A 16,047-nucleotide genomic window follows, 5' to 3' on the forward strand; every position below is an offset into this window, starting at 1 on the left:
GAAGAAATTATGCTTTTTCATAGGCAAAAGTGGAGGGGGTCACACCAAATGTTCATTTGGATTTCTCCTTTGTTCATTTGCTTTCCATTTTAGGTTAATAAACTTAACTATCTTTATCAACACTTTCAAAAGCATTCCTAATTTACAGCATTTTTTCAAACCTGCCAAAAGAACCCACCACACACACACTTGGGTTGACTTGTAGTGCAGAGTGTACTTGGAAGTGCAGTTGCTGTAAACCTGAGGGGGAAGATCTAAAATGAGGTGAAGCTCTGCTGATTTTAGCATCCAATCATGTAAAAGCAAAAAATGCTGTTTTTTATTTTCCTTACATGTCCCCCTCAGATCTACAGCAACTGCCCTTCCAAGTGCACTAGTGCAAAGTGGATTTGCCTTTAGTAAATAAACCTCAGTGTGTCTTGTTAGCTGATAATACAGATTAGTTAGCATTTTCCCGCAGAGTCCTTCGCTCTATGGTAGAGAGGAGGCATTTGTGGTCCTGCCCTTGGGTAATAATGTTCCTTCACAGATACATTAGAGTAAACACAGTTACTCAAGTGCTAGGACAAGCGTCAGCCAGGCCATAAATGGGTCGATTACTCTTCGAAAATCTTATCTAAGAATTTTCGCTCAAATTTCGCACCATTAGTGGGCTGCAGCAACAGCTGATTTTCGTGCGGCCATCGAATTTGAGTAATCGGGCATGTTGGAAATTTTTTGAAAAACAAAACGATTTTCTAATCAATCATGTGAGAAACTTAATCGAAAAATAAATCTCCCAGAAAGAAAAGAAGATTCCCAGCCACGAAAATTCCTTTTCTGTAGCAAAATGAGGTGAAATTGAAGGATTGGTTGGTCGAATTTCAAAATCAATGGTGGCACCATAGGATTACAAAATGTATACAATTTCTGATTTGCAAAAGAAAATTCGACCATGTAGGGCCTGCCTTAATCTAGAAGCGTGTTAATGGCATAATCAGGTGAAAAAACAAAAAACAAAAAAAAACAAACGCACACACAAACAAATGAATGCAGTTGCCCCAAAGGTTTTGTAAACTACCATACTTTTTGGCAGGTTAAATGTACAAATAGTGTGGCAAACAAACAAATCAGTGTCACTTGAAGCAGGTTAACCACTTCACCTCTGGAAGACTTACATCCCTTTCTGGCCAGGCTATTTTTGCGATACGACACTGCATTACTTTAACTGACAATTGTGTGGTCGTGTGATCCTGTACCTAGATAAAATGTATGTTCCTCCCCCCCCCCCCACAAATACCGCTTGATTTTGGTGGTATACACCTTTCCTTCCCAGACCAATTTTTAGCTTTCAGTGCTCACACACTTCGAATTGCAGTCATGCAACACTGTACCCAAACAAATTTTTTATAATTTTTTTCATACAAATAGAGCTTTCTTTTGGCAGCATTTAATCACCACTGGGGTTTTTTATTTTATTTTTTAGACACAAGTTAAAAAGCGAAAATTTTGAAAACAAAAAATTTTTTTTTCCACAAAATTGTCATAAGTAGTTATTTCTCACACACAGCATATGCATACTTCCAATAAAACCCCAAAATACATTCTGCTACTCCTCCAGAGTATGGCGATATGACGTGTGTGACTTTTACACAGCCTGGCCACATACAGAGGTCCAACATGCAGGGAGCACCATCAGGTTTTCTAGGAGCATAAATTACACCTCTAGTTTCCCAACGACCTATTACACTTTTGAAGGCCCTGGAGCAACAGGACAATGGAATTACCCACAAAATTACCCCATTTTGGAAAGCAAACACCCCAACGTCTATTCTAGGAGGCATAATGAGTCTTTTGAACAGTTCGTTTTTTTTCCCACAAGTCTTCGGAAAACGTGGAAAGAAAAATGTATTTTTTTTTTTTTTTTTACACAAAGTAGTCAGTTTATAGCAAAAATGACACCTCAAAATACATTCTGCTACTCCTCCTGAGTATGGCGTTACCACACGTGTGAGGCTTTTACAGAGCCAGTCCACATAGAGAGGCCCAACATTCAAGAAGCATAAAATGACACATCTCATTTTATTTCTACCCATCACACTTTTTAAGGTCCTTGAGCACCAAGACAGTGGAATTACCCATCAGGTATTCTTTATTGGGGGGGGGGAGATCAGGGTGTTGGTGTGTACTGTAAGCAGTAACGATATGTTACCGCAATCTCCTCACACAATCGTGTGCGAGGAGGAGAACCCGGTAACATCTCATTACCACGGTTTGTTTACATTCTGTAACTGGCTGCGATTGGACACAGCCGGTCATGTGGTAAAAGGGCAATTTAATTTCGATGATCCCTCTTTCACTACAGCACCTTTGAGAGGATAAGCGAGCACTTATCTTAGGGCAGTGATGGTGAACCTTGGCACCCCAGATGTTTTGGAACTACATTTCCCATGATGCTCAACTACACTGCAGAGTGCATGAGCATCATGGGAAATGTAGTTTCAAAACATCTGGGGTGCCAAGGTTCGCCATCACTGTCTTAGGGTGAACTACTGCTGCTTGCAGGACTTTACGCCCAAAGGCCTGGTCCCGAGCAGACAAATCCAGCCTGAAGTGCTTAACGGAAGTCAAAAAAAAAAAAAACACTTGACCACGTTGCTGCTCTGCAGATCTGTTTGGGAGGGAGAGAGAGGGAGAGAGAGAGAGGGAGAGAGGGAGAGAGGGAGAGAGGGAGAGAGGGAGAGAGGGAGAGAGGGAGAGAGGGAGAGAGGGAGAGAGGGAGAGAGGGAGAGAGGGAGAGAGGGAGAGAGAGAGAGAGAGAGAGAGAGAGAGAGAGAATTTTCCCTTGAAGCAAAAAGTCAGGTCACCTACAGAATAATCATCCTGTAGGTGACCTGACTCAGGACCTAGTCACACTCCCTCAGCATCCCCCAGCTGAGGAAGTCTGCCAGCTGGTTTAAACGCCCTTTTAGGTGTACTGCAGACAGTGAGAGAACCGTGACCTCGGCCCAGTTGAATATTGTTTGTCAGAACCCAAAAAGGAACTGCTCCTGGTGCCCCCGTCAGTTGAAGTAAGCAACTGCTGAGGAATTGTCTGAACAGACCTAAACATGATGTCCTTGGAGTTCCTGCTGGAAAGCTCTGAGAGCCAGATAAATGGCTTTCAGCTCCCTCAAGTTTGAGGACTTACCTGTGTCCTCGACTCTCCAAGAACTCTGCGCCAGACTCACCCCTAGGTGTGCTCCGCAACCCGCGACGCTTGCGTCTGTTATGATCTTGGTCACTGGCAGTACCTGATCCAGACCCTGGGATAGATTCACTGCCTTTCTCCACCACCACAAAGACCTCTTCACCCGTAGTGGTATGAAAACAGTTGAGTCCAAGGACCTTTCAGTGTGATCCCAAACTTCCAGATGAACAACTGCAAAGGGTGGAAATGTAAACCCGCCCACCTTACAGCTGGGAGAGCAGCCGTCAGTTGCCCCAGAGCCGACATGGCCTTCCTTATTAGGATGTGTTTATTGCTCTGCAGAACTGCAAAGGCCTTGTCTACACTCAGAATTTTTTCCTCGGGAAGAAAAACCCTCCGCTGGGTTGAATCCAGAATGTAACCTGGGAAGGCAACTCTCTGGGATGGCACTAGGTTGGATTTCTCCAAATTTAAGAGCCATCCCAGATGCTCCAACACACTCCTTGCTACCTGCAAATCCTGGACCAGCTGCTCCGGCGAAGGAGCAAAAAAAGGAGCAGGTCGTCCAGGTATGCGATCACAGAGATTCCTTGAAGTCGCAGGAAGGCCAGGGCCTCCACCATGACTTTGGTGAATATCTGGGGAGAAGAGGATAGCCCAAAAGGGGCAGATGTACCGTTTCCTCTGCTGACCTTACTGCCAGTCTGAGAAACCTCTGACTGTCCTCTAATCGGAATGTGCAGATAGGCGTCCCCTAGGTCTATGGATGCCATGTAGCAATCCAGAGGAAGTAGTGTCTTCACAGAAAAGATGGAATCCATGTGAAACCTTCTGTGGGAGATTGATTAAGAGGCTTCAGGTTCAGGATGAGCCTGAACGTCCGAGGGCTTCCGAACCACAAAGACGTGGGAATAGAACCCTCTGCCTATCTCCCCAGGTGGAACCCACGATACTACTACCTGCTGTTCCAGTTCCTCCAGTGAGGAAAGCAGAGCCGTCACCTTTTCTGCACACTTTGGCAGGTCTGCAACTAGAAACCTGTGGGGGGGGGGGGGGTGGCTTGAGAATTCCAGTCTGTACCCCCTCCTTACAATTACTAGTATGAACAGATTGGAGATAACAGACTCCCACTGTGGGAGGAAAGCCCCCAGTCTTCCTCCCACGGGTTAACCTGTCATTGGTACTTTTGGGGCTGTTCAGGAGGGTAGGGGGAAAAAAAAAAAAAAAGAGAAAGGATCGCTTCCCCTGCAACCTCTGCCCTTGTTGGTCCAAACTTTTTTTCTGAGACTCCACCCTCGGAAAATTAATCTTTTGTGGACGAGTTTTTTTTCCGATTGTTTCCACAATTTTCTTTTTAAAAAGGGAAGGCCTTCTTTTTATCAGCTGTCCGATCAAGGACAGCCTCCAAGTCTGGACCAAACAGTAAATCCCCAGTTAAAGGGACTCTGCAAAGCATGATCTTTGATGCATTGTCCCCTTGCCAGGTTTTTAACCAGAGAGCTCTCCTGGCCGAATTGACCAGGGCAGAGGATCTAGCAGACATGCAGACCGACTCTTCTAAGGCAACCGCAACGTACGTGCCCCTTTTAAAAGCATGGGGAAGGAGAAGAGAGTGGTCTCTTTTTTTTGGTTCCAGCCTCAATATGTGCTTTTATGCGTTAGCCAGTGCTCCATGTTACACGCCAACACTGACTGCTATGGCAGGCTTAAGATTCCCTTAAGGAATCCCAAGTTTCGAGTAGGGAGTCCATCCTCTTATCAATGGGGTCTGCTAGCACCCCCATATCTTCAAAAGCCAAGTCTGTCTTTTGGATACCTGAGAAAAGGCTGCATCCAGTCTAGGCAATTTTCTCCACACAGCTGCTTCATCCTCTGCAAAGGGGAATCTGCGTTTTAATGTCCTGGAAAAGAAAGGCTTCCTTTCTGGGTCTCGCCATTCTTTTTTGATGGAGTCAACCAGACCTCATGGACCGGAAAGACCCCCCCCCCCGCCCCACACACCTCTTCTGCTCTCCAAGACAAGTACATTTAATCATGGAGAGACAGCGACTTTTTCCTCCTGGATACCTAGAGTGGAGTGGATAGCTACCAAGAGTTCTTCCACTAAGGAGAGTTTGTATTGTGAGGTTCTGATGGACTCAGCATCCACATTCTCTCCGACTCCCTTGAGGAGTGAGGATGTGCTGTCAAGCTCCTCCTCAAATGCCTGTCTGGTGCCACCCAAGTAACCCTCATTGATGGAGGGACCTGCTGATAGACCAGGTGTGGCATCTTGCTGCGCTGGCAGAGGATTAGCTGGGAGTTGTGGGGACTGAAAACTTGCAAACAGTGTATTAAAAGACTGGAAGGTGCTGGAAAGCTTCTTAATGGACGCTGCCAAGTCAGAACCCTGCTCTGCATAATGTTCCTCAACCTAACCCTCAATGCATTTTCAGCACAGAACAATTTGCTCTGAAATTACAAAACCCACAGCCATCAGAATCTGCCAACACACAAACAAGACCACACCAACACCAGGAGTGCACCTGCCCCAGTACCGACCACCACCAGGGTCCTAGAAGTACACCTCCTGCCCTCTGATTCCCAAGACCGCCACCATCCGCCCCACCTTCCCCAAGGTCCCGGAAAGCAAGCGTCCTGGCCTCAATCTTCCCCAAGGGAGGACAGGGTGCGTTACTGCACAAAGCAGACACAAAGCCTTCCCAGACCAGCTGTTGTGCTTTTGAGAGATCTGCCTCTCCCTTCCAGGAAAACACCGGCCTCAACTTCCCCAGCTGAAAATTGTCCCTGGTTCCTAGCAGTGTCTCCCCTTCAGAGGGGACGCCAAAATTGACAGGCTGGAGGGAGGGAGTGGCTTAAAGCTCTGGTGGAGGCGGTGATTCCTGAGAAGGGAGGGGCCAGGGTCTCAAAAGGTGCTGTCCTGAATGACGAAAGAGGGGGGACAAAAAAAAAAACAACACAATTTTGTTTGGTTACGTCGCACGACTGCGCAATTGTCAGTTAAAGTGTCGCAGTGCCGTATCGCAAAAAATAGCCTGGTCAGGAAGGGGGCAAATCCTTCCAGGGCTGAAGTGGTTAAAAATAAATCAATCTAAAATTTCTTCATCAATTTAGGCCAATATGTATTCTGCTACATGATTTTGAAAAAAAACAACACACACACACACACACACACACACACACACAAAGCTTACATTGATTGGTTTGTGCAAAAGTATAGCATCTATAAACTATGTGATATATTTTTTTTTTTTACTAGTAATGGTGGCAGCGACTTATAGCGGGACTGCGATATTGCGGTGGACAATTTGGACACTGACACTTTTAGGGGACCAGTGCTATAAAAATAAATAAAATCATCCACTGTCACTGTACCAATGAGCAGTGTTCATTTTGGTACATTTCAACTTAGTCTTAATCTGGGGCTAAAATGGCATTTTAGTTTTAGTCCCATTTTAGTATTCTGCAATTGTTTTAGTTGCATTTAGTTGACTAAATCTCATTTTAGTTGTCAAAAATCTAATGGGTGTAATTAAATTGTAATGCATTAGTTAACATGTGTCTACAATTTCAAAACTCTTTATATACTGCTGGACTGAAAAATCTCATGTTATTTTTGGTTTAGAGGTATGACCATGCACTACAGACCAATGTTAATTTTGAAGTCAAATTTCAATTTAGTTTTAGTCCTAGTCTTGACTAAAATGCCATTTTAGTCGAATAAAATAAAATGTTTTAGTCAACTAAATTAACACTGCTAATGACACTGACTGGGAAGGGACATCAGGGGCGAGCAAAGGATTAACTGTGTGCCTAGCCAGTGTTTTAGTAAACTGTGGGAGGTGCTTTTACTAGGGAAAGGCACGGATCCATTTCCCTGCTTTGCAGAAAGACCGGATTTAGGTCTTTCCTATTGACAGAATGGCGATCTGCCTTGTTTATACTTTACATTCTGCCTATGTACTGAATTGGCAGGTGCCAGCAGACAGTGTCCACGGTACCAGCTGCTGGGCTTTCACTGTGCACGCGCCATACCCAGAAGAGGTGGATCACGTGTGCGCACAAGTCCCGCCCTGTTGCAGTAAAACTGCTATGGGTGGACCTGAACAGGTTAATGCACCTGTCAAATTCTGAATTACCCCAGAAGCATCTCAAACTTATGTCACAGGCCCATAGAGTATCTACTAAAAAGGAGGAAGACAAAGACGACGACGAAGAAGAAGACGACGACGACGACGACGACGACGACGACGACGACGACGAAGACGACGACGAAGACGACGACGAAGACGACGACGAAGACGACGACGAAGACGACGACGAAGACGACGACGAAGACGACGAAGACGACGAAGACGACGAAGACGACGACGAAGACGACGAAGACGACGAAGACGAAGAAACAGCTTGAGATGTAATCCCAATGTTAGGCAGTATGCATTCCCCAGAAGCCTTGTGTGACCCAGTAAAAGAAAAAAAAAAAAAATTGTGTGTAAAACTGCAAATACCCAGTTGTTGGCCAATTTACAGCAAACAATTACTCTTTAATACAGGGGTTGACAAATTTGCTTTGAATCTAGGAGCCAGTTAAAAAAGTTAGGAGACAGTTTATTTTTCTTCTTAGAGTGGTATGGATTGTCAGCTCTCGGGGTAAGGCCAGTAATTTTCATCCCCTATCCCTAACTCACAAAGGAGCACCCAGTTAACTCCAATGTAACACTGTTACATCAGGGTTATGGGCTGACCAGAAAGGCTGGCGATGGCCCCGATAGGTGGCCCTGGCTGGCGATGGCCGCTGGCCCTGGTTGGCGATGGCAGGTGGCCCCGATAGGTGGCCCTGGTTGGCGATGGCAGGTGGCAGTCGGCACTAATTGGCACTGGCAGGTTTCACACTGAGCACTCAGTGACTGTGTGAAACTGACAGAGGAGAGAGGAGCTGTCAGACTTGAGCTTAATGTTGGGGGTGGGACCCGGCCAGCGGCTGGGGTGTGAAACTGACAAGTAACAGAGAGGAGGATCTGTCAGATTTGAGCTTGATGTCGGGGGTGGGCGGGGGCCAGCAGCTATCAAACACCAGCCAATGATTGGGCTGCTTAAGAAAAGGGGCAGGGCCACATACACATAGCGGCCTGTCCAGATCCCATTGGCTGGTGTTTGATAGCTGCTGGGTCCCGCCCACCCCGACATCAAGCTCAAATCTGACAGATCCTCCTCTCAGTTGCTTGTCAGTTTCACACACTCAGCGGCTCTGGCAAGCATCAAGCACCATACTGAGTGTGGAGGAGGGAGGACGGCGGTGGTCAGTGGTAATGCACTGCATGTCTGGGGCATCCCATAGTGAGTGGGCTGGTGGCAGCCTAGGCATCAGGATGCGATTTCTGGTCTCCATGGCGACCTGGGGTTTGCCGAGCCCTGCCTTAATACCACTGGACAATGACGTATACATAAAAAAAGTGTGATTATATTGAGGAGCCACAAGCAACTCAAATATGTTGACAGCAGTCATTTGACACTCATTCCTTCAAAAAGGAAAACCAACATGGAACCATCGGTCACAGAATCAAGCATTTCATAAATATTTGCCTCTCTCCTATCCTGACAGACACTTTTACAGAAACCCTGCTTACTAAAAATATGACCCAACCCTAGAACAACAACATATTTTAGGATTTACAGGTCTTTAAGCAGAAGTGCAAAAGATTGATTCCAGCAACTCAGTGCTGCAGTGGCAAACATCTTATATTAAATCTTACATTAAGAAGATCCATATTTGCCACCTGATATGATGCAGATCCCAGTACTTTTTGAGGTAGTCCTTTCACGGTGCACTCCAGAAGACTCTAAAGAAGGCAAAAACACCATGAAGATACAAACAAACATTCTCATTAACACAAATATCCCTTGCTATACTCAACCATTGCCATGTACTTACCAAGCACTTCTCCACCTGAAGAGAATCTGAAACGATTATAATTTTCAAAGTTTGCAGCAAGCAGGTCAACACCTCTGAGCCTTGCCGTTCTTTCTTACTACCTAAAAAGGATATAGAACACACAAGTTTAAGGCTGGAGTCAAACTGTTTTAACTGTACACATGCAAATTTGTATTTAGACACCCAAAGTAAACTGTGAAAGGAACAACAATTCTCCAAAATTTTTCATTTTTAAATGGCAACATTGAGATAAGGGCAGATGGATTCCAGAAAGAAAATGCTACATAAATCATTTGCCTTTACTCAAGATGGCCACTGCCAGAAATGCCAAGGGGTTGTTTTTCAAAGTGATTTATTTCTCAACAAAATAAAGCCTGGGAGACATGCATGGATGGAACAGTTTGCTTCGTACAATTTATATTACTTGCTTACTGGGCACTTTTACCCCCCTCCTGCACAGGCAAATTTTCAGCACTATCGTACTTTGAATGACAAGTGCACGCTCATTCATACAACGCTGTAGCCATACTAGATTTTTATAATTTTTTTCCCCACACAAAGCTTTCTTTTGGTGGTATTTAATCACTACTGGGTTATTTTATTTAGCAAAAAACAGACAAAAAAAAAAATATATAATGGTTAGTTGGTTATAACTGATGGGGAGGCACTAATATAAAGCACTGATGGGCACAGAAAGGCAGCAGCACTGACTGGCATCACTGTTGGGGCTGCACTGATGATCAGTGCCCCAATTATCTGTGCAGATGTCCCCGCGAGGCAATACCGCTGATTGGCTGTCTTCTCAAACGCTGTCAGTGAGGCGAGGAATGCCGCAATTTCCTTGTTTTTATGTGATCAGCTGTGATTGGATGAAGTTGATCACATGGCTAAAGAGCCTCATCATGGGCTCTTCACCGTGATTGGTGATGCACCATGTCCCAGGGACAGAGCACCACCAATCGCAAATGCGGAAAAGTTGGATGCCATCAAAAGGATGTCGTCCCAGAACAGGACAGCTGCCCTAGGGGTGCCCGTCATTTCACAATACATGCGGCGGGTGGTATGAAATGGAGTTTGTGGTGCTGAGATGCAGTGTAAATTTGCTTTAACACTGAAGGATCCTCCCCCTTTCAATAAATCATTGACTGGATGAACCACAACCCCCAGTAACTGTTGCACATGTCATTTACCTGTTTCCATAGCTGCCTTCACAAACTCTATCATGTCTTTCCACACAGCATAAAGCACAGCACCTAGGAAAAGAAAAATGTCAGTAGGGCAAATTATAAACCACCTTTTTGTACAAAGTGCCATGATGCTTTGGTGAAGAGGGCCTGTGTAGCAGAGCTTTTCAGGCACCCCCTCCCCCCAACACATCAGTAAACCTTACCTGAAGCTTCCTTTCCAATGGTAATAAATCCATCTTGTACTGCACTCAGCAAAGTGCTGGCATGTTTACTGAAGAAAGAGGAGCTGCTGATCAACGGATGTTGGAGAGGCTCTGCAGAATAGAATACGTGTTGAACTTATTATTAATGTATTCCTAATACAGCATAATGCACAACAAAGGGAAATACAACATACCTAAACTGAGCACAAGCTTGTGTTTACTGGCAAATTGCTCAACTTCTGGACCCAGGAGGAAATGGAGCATCATCTCTATACCCAGAAGATGAACAGATGGAAATGCTACAGATGCCAAGAGACTGGAGTTCAAGTTCATTTTTGGAGTCATTGGAGTTACTGGAATGACAAATGACAAACTTCCTACAAGCCAAAAAAAAAAAAAAAAGTATAATTGTGTTAGTTAATCCTCCACGATTAAGCCCATTGGTGTAACATATCAGGAGTAGTCATGGGGGTGGAACCATTTGAGGAAGCTTGTTGGGTGAATAAAGCCTCTGAAGACATTGGTGTGTGGCTTTACATTCATTCCAAGTTATACGTGAAGGAGTGACAGAATGAAAGCCAGCAGGTTGTAGAGTGCTGCAGTTTTCTGGGATTGAACACACCAAGCTATAGCTATTTTTAAAAGCTTTCATCCTTAAGCTATAAATGCAATCTCAAGCCTTTTTGATAACTGCCTTCAGCTCCAAAAATGCCCATCAGCCAAGACTACATAGGCTGGACAATTCATACTTAAAGTGGACCTTCACCATCCCCTAGGATCATCCCTCCTCCCTTCCTCAGCAGGAATAGGGCATTTTTATTTATTTTCCCATGTATTGTCAGCTCCACCTCTCCATGCACATCACTTGCCTTAGGCGAATGACTTACTGCCTGCTGTGCCTCCCGGGATGTTTACATCACATATCCCAGGAGACTATTCAAGAACAGGAGGGGGCAGGCCTATTGGCGCATCGTCGTGTAGGTGAACCCGGATGAGCCAACTAGCCTTTCGATGATGGGAGAAAAGACAGCAACATGGGACGGAGCTGTGGCCAGGCAGGTGATCAGTTCAGTGGGTCAATGCTGGATCCACTGGATGGTGAGCATCTGAAATGTTCAGATACCACCATCAGGTAAGCAGGAGGGGGAAAAAAAAAAGTGGATTGGAGTTCCTCTTTAACCCGTTCACTGCCAGAGCCGTTTTTGCACAAATGTAAAAAAAAATATTTTAGGCCTGAAGATTATACAATTATATTTCAATAAAAAAAAAAAAAAAAAAAAAAAAAAAAAAACACACCACACAACACAGTGAACTTTAGAGTAAATAAACCAAATTTTCAGTAAAATATAAAAAAAGACGAGGTTGCACCGAGTAAACATCCAACATGCCAAACCTTAATTTTTTGTGTGCCCCTGAAATGGGGCTAAACTTCAGTAGCCTATATTTAGGTATCAGTTTAGTGTTACAGAGGAGGTCTTGTGGTAGAATTATGCGAAATGTGTATCGCAATCTAAATTTTTTTCAGGGCCGGGGGGGGGGGGGGGGGGATTTTATTTATTGTTGGGTGTAACAATTTTTTATTGAGATACGAAGGGTCTTTTTAGATGCTGCAGGTCTCCCCTAAATGTTTTGCAATGCAGATCGCATTGAATCACATTTCCCGACTGAGCTAGCCAGGGACACGGAAGCGACATCAGAGATGACGCTTTCCGGGTCTCAACAAGAAGGGGAGGAGAGCGGACGTGTGACTGCTGCTCTTCTTCCCCTCCAGCCGCCGGCACCCGCTATGGAGTTCCTGGGCCCACCGATGGACAAGCAGAGTGGAACGTGCCAGTACCAGGTGTGGGTGTGAGAAATCGGGCAGCAGCAGCACCGCCACACAAATTCTTTCACCTGACAGGCAGCAGTCTGCCTGTTAGTATTACACACAATCCCGGCTGCATCCACCGCATTGTGTGCAATATCCCCCGCTGTCAGGTACGTACGACGCATTGACCTGGTGACGAAAAGGGTTCACGTAAATTCACAAGGACAGAAATATGGGTTCTTCTACTGAGGATCTGTGGTTAGTTCTCCAAGATGTTTGGAACAACCTACATGTCAAGTTCCAAAAAAAATATAATAAATAAAAGTGTGCAAGAGTACCTAGAAGAAGTAATGCAGTTTTGAAAGTAAAGGGCGATCACACCAAATATCAAGTTTGATTAGGAGTTCTCTGTTCATTTACTTTTCATTTTGTTAATTGAGAACACTTATTTCTGAAAGCATTATTACATTTAAAAGCATTTTTTGAGATCTACCTAAAAACTTTTGCACGGTACAAAGACACTATAATATAATGCAAAAAAAAATTTAAATGTACTGCAGCAAAGAGAGTGGAGTGAAGATCCATGAATAGCAATGAAGAATCACACTATACCTTTCTGTACGGGTGTAGAGGCAACCAGGTTAGCAGAACGCAGTTGATGTGCTTGGGGTGAAGCTGCATCTACACATAAAGCACTTTGAATCAAAGGTAAACAAACCTGCAGACAAACAAACAGCCTTCACAATTTGTCTATGTACTTTTAACTCAAAGTATTGTACTCATCTTCAAATGGCACACAGAAAATCAGACACAGCCATCAACTTTAAAAAAATGTTAACAAACCCATACTGTACAGTAATACCTGTTCAAAGTGAATTGGCAGCTGAGATCCAAGACGCATCAAGAGATACCACCACACTTCTACTTTAGTCAAAGCCAGAGCTTCTGTTCTTACATGGATAGAACTCAACGGCTGCATTAGGAGTTTTAGTCTCTTTGAACTGCACAAAATGTCTGTGGACACATAAAGCCATTGCATGTTAAGGACTAGATCATTATTGGTGTATCTATTGCATATGTATTTAAACACCACAATCTAAACTGTAAACTAAGATAAGTACTTTGAAAAAAAAAAAAATAAGTCATTGGCCTAAAGTGAAGCTTCAACACCCACTTCCAAAAATGTAAGCTAAAAAAGCTAAAAGTACTAAAGTTGGCCCCCCAGACGATTTTTCAGTCCGTCCTCGGGTGCTACCACTGCCATTCCTTGTAAGTGAAACCGCATGCGAAGCACGCTGCACTTTCTGAATGGCAGCGGGAGGGGGGGGGGGGGGGGATGGGGAATGGGGTACGCAGAACTTCTATTTTGGATGGAGCTCTGCTTTAGCCCAGGTTCATGATGACAGTGGGAACAAAATTGTGCGAGTTGAGAGTTCCACTGAACTCGCTCAATTTCATTCCCACATGTCAGTTCTAACTTCAGGGGCAATTTCAGAGACATCTGTGCGAGTTCCTGCACAGATGCCAATGGAAATTGCACTCTGAAGTCACCAAAAGTTGTACAGAAACTTTTGGGAATCGGTGCTGCACCACAAATGCAGTGTCCCACCCATTCGGAAGGAGCCATTGCCACCAATTTGACACGCTGCAATGTGAACCAGTGCTTAAATCCATAAATAGGCATTAACTAAAGTGCAGACCACTTGGTATTTAGCACAGAACTGTGCCTAATGCTTTACAACAAACTTGAAATGCTCAAGACCTGCAAGATTGACATGGTGCTAAAATGTCTTATGAGAAAAATAGGATTTTCTTGTTTTGGAATCATACTTACCTAGGTCGATGCAGCATCGGTATGATACTGCATCTGTCTCCAACCGGCTCCAAGACTGAGAACCCGAGCAATTAAACACCACTGATCATTTTGTTCTCAGAGCTTCCTGAGCAGAGAGTTAGTGACCCTCGGTCACCGCTGTCTGCTATGCACTCACAACCTTCTTCGCTCACTGGAGCACTGGGATGTGGAGGGGGCGGGAGCGGCTGGCCCAGATTTCAGCAGATCACTGAAAGGCTGAGCCGGATGCAGGTCCATGCATGTGGGCAGATTCCGACCATATGGTCGCGATCTTTCCGAAGCCTGGACAGGCTGTGTGACCTCAGCAAACAGCGGGCTTCAGCCCACTGTCTGCTGAAAACAGGTCACAGGAGTGAAGAACAAACGGCACTCCTGTAATCCATAGAAGTGTAACCAAATGAGTTTAGGCTGTACTACTTTGACAATTTCAGGGTAGTATTAATAACCATCAGAAAAAAAAAAAAAGGAGTAAAAGCACAACTAAAAACACACCAACACTACATATCTATATAAAGGATAGTAGAACCACTAAAACTTCTACAGAATATTTAGATATACAATAAAAAATGTACCTGGGTTTAATGCAAAGTTATCAATGAGACTTTTCCAGGCAATAAATGCAATCTTCTTGATTGCAGGGGATCCATTTCGAAAACCTAACTCTTCAAGTTGCAGCAAGGAATTAATAAAACTGCCGCTGCGATGCAAAGTCTGCAAAGGCATTCAATCATTTGTGAGAAAACAGGCAAAGGCCCACAAAATCATATAATCATATGGATACTGAAAGGTTACCTTGCCAAGCAGCTTGACGAACAAAGGCCACAATTTCAAAACGTAGGTCTCATTTTTGCTAGTAAACAACTTGTTGAGGTCTCCAATAATTTTCTAAGAGCAGAGGAAAGAATACATTCAAATTCCTACTGGCGTTAATATGTAATCAAAATTAAGGATTTAGCAATCGGGTCTGTAAAACACAATTACCTGGGAGTTCTGAGTCATCCCAAATAAATGTAATGCAAGTCAAAAAGTAGGCACCCACACCCTGCTTTAATTTTTTTTTTTTTTTTTTATATTTTCTATCAATGCTACAGTTACCCTTTAAAAATTTGTAAATTGCAATCATATACCCTCTTAAGCGCCTCTTCTCCAAGGAGAATAGGTTTTACTACATGTCCAAAGAGCTAAAGTAGTTACGTCCATAGACTGAAGGCCTGCTTTCAGCTGTAAAGAGAAAGTGATCCGGGTAGCTGTATAGCTCATTCACTTTCACAGTGCGACTGAATTATTTATTCCAACCTCTGTATTATTTATTGACAAGAACATTTCATCAATGCATGCAAAAATCACATGGGCATTTTTTGCCTGTTGTGCCACAAGCATAGGGTCTCTCTACACTGTAGCCTAAGCACCATTTTAAGCTTTGTACAAAAAACCAAAAAAACACAACCCACACACACATCTTATCGTGTTTGGGGTGCCATTAACAATGAAGGGCTTAGCAAGTGTAATACTTTTTTTTTCTTCATTTACAAAACGCACAAAAGTGAAAATTTATACCCTGTTACTGTCAAGCTAATACTTCCAGAGGCAGAAGTACAAAAAGGATTAAAATACCACTAACTTACAAGCATGCACCACAGTCTACGTAGTTATACTTACAGAGGTCATGAGCTGTTCTGTTAAGGCTGCCACCTCCTGCTGCTTCTGAAGCAAGAGTGGCACACCGAGTTCTAATGCGGTTGCGGCTCTTAATCGAACCTTGGGTGCAGAGTGGACAACCAATGGGATAATAATCTTTGCCCATCGGACTGCCTCATCTGTCATCTGAGCAGGTGTCTGTTCCACTAGTCTAGGGAAAAAAACAAAACAAGTTATATTTTAAATTCAGCTTGGT

General features: G+C 44.1%; 1 protein-coding gene across 2 annotated transcripts in view; it reads right to left on the bottom strand.

Annotated features, from left to right (window-relative positions):
- Positions 1 to 16,047, bottom strand: part of RIF1 (replication timing regulatory factor 1) — a 79,021-nt gene that overhangs the window by 36,184 nt on the left and 26,790 nt on the right. Inside the window, exons 7-16 of one of the 2 annotated variants that reach the window (XM_077447718.1) lie at positions 15,813 to 16,002; positions 14,946 to 15,038; positions 14,726 to 14,864; positions 13,161 to 13,312; positions 12,911 to 13,016; positions 10,686 to 10,868; positions 10,492 to 10,602; positions 10,292 to 10,354; positions 9,102 to 9,202; positions 8,947 to 9,009 (exon numbers count right to left, since the gene is read on the bottom strand). In XM_077447718.1, coding sequence (XP_077303844.1) covers positions 8,947 to 9,009; positions 9,102 to 9,202; positions 10,292 to 10,354; positions 10,492 to 10,602; positions 10,686 to 10,868; positions 12,911 to 13,016; positions 13,161 to 13,312; positions 14,726 to 14,864; positions 14,946 to 15,038; positions 15,813 to 16,002 — 1,201 coding nt within the window. Of the gene's footprint in view, positions 1 to 8,922; positions 9,010 to 9,101; positions 9,203 to 10,291; positions 10,355 to 10,491; positions 10,603 to 10,685; positions 10,869 to 12,910; positions 13,017 to 13,160; positions 13,313 to 14,725; positions 14,865 to 14,945; positions 15,039 to 15,812; positions 16,003 to 16,047 lie in introns of both variants that reach the window. The other variant, XM_077447717.1, reaches the window with a different exon arrangement.

This window comes from Lithobates pipiens, unplaced genomic scaffold (genome assembly GCF_037356315.1).
Source record: "Lithobates pipiens isolate NorthernLeopardFrog02 unplaced genomic scaffold, aLitPip1_a1.2 Scaffold_22, whole genome shotgun sequence".
In the NCBI taxonomy this organism is placed as follows: Eukaryota; Metazoa; Chordata; class Amphibia; order Anura; family Ranidae; genus Lithobates; species Lithobates pipiens.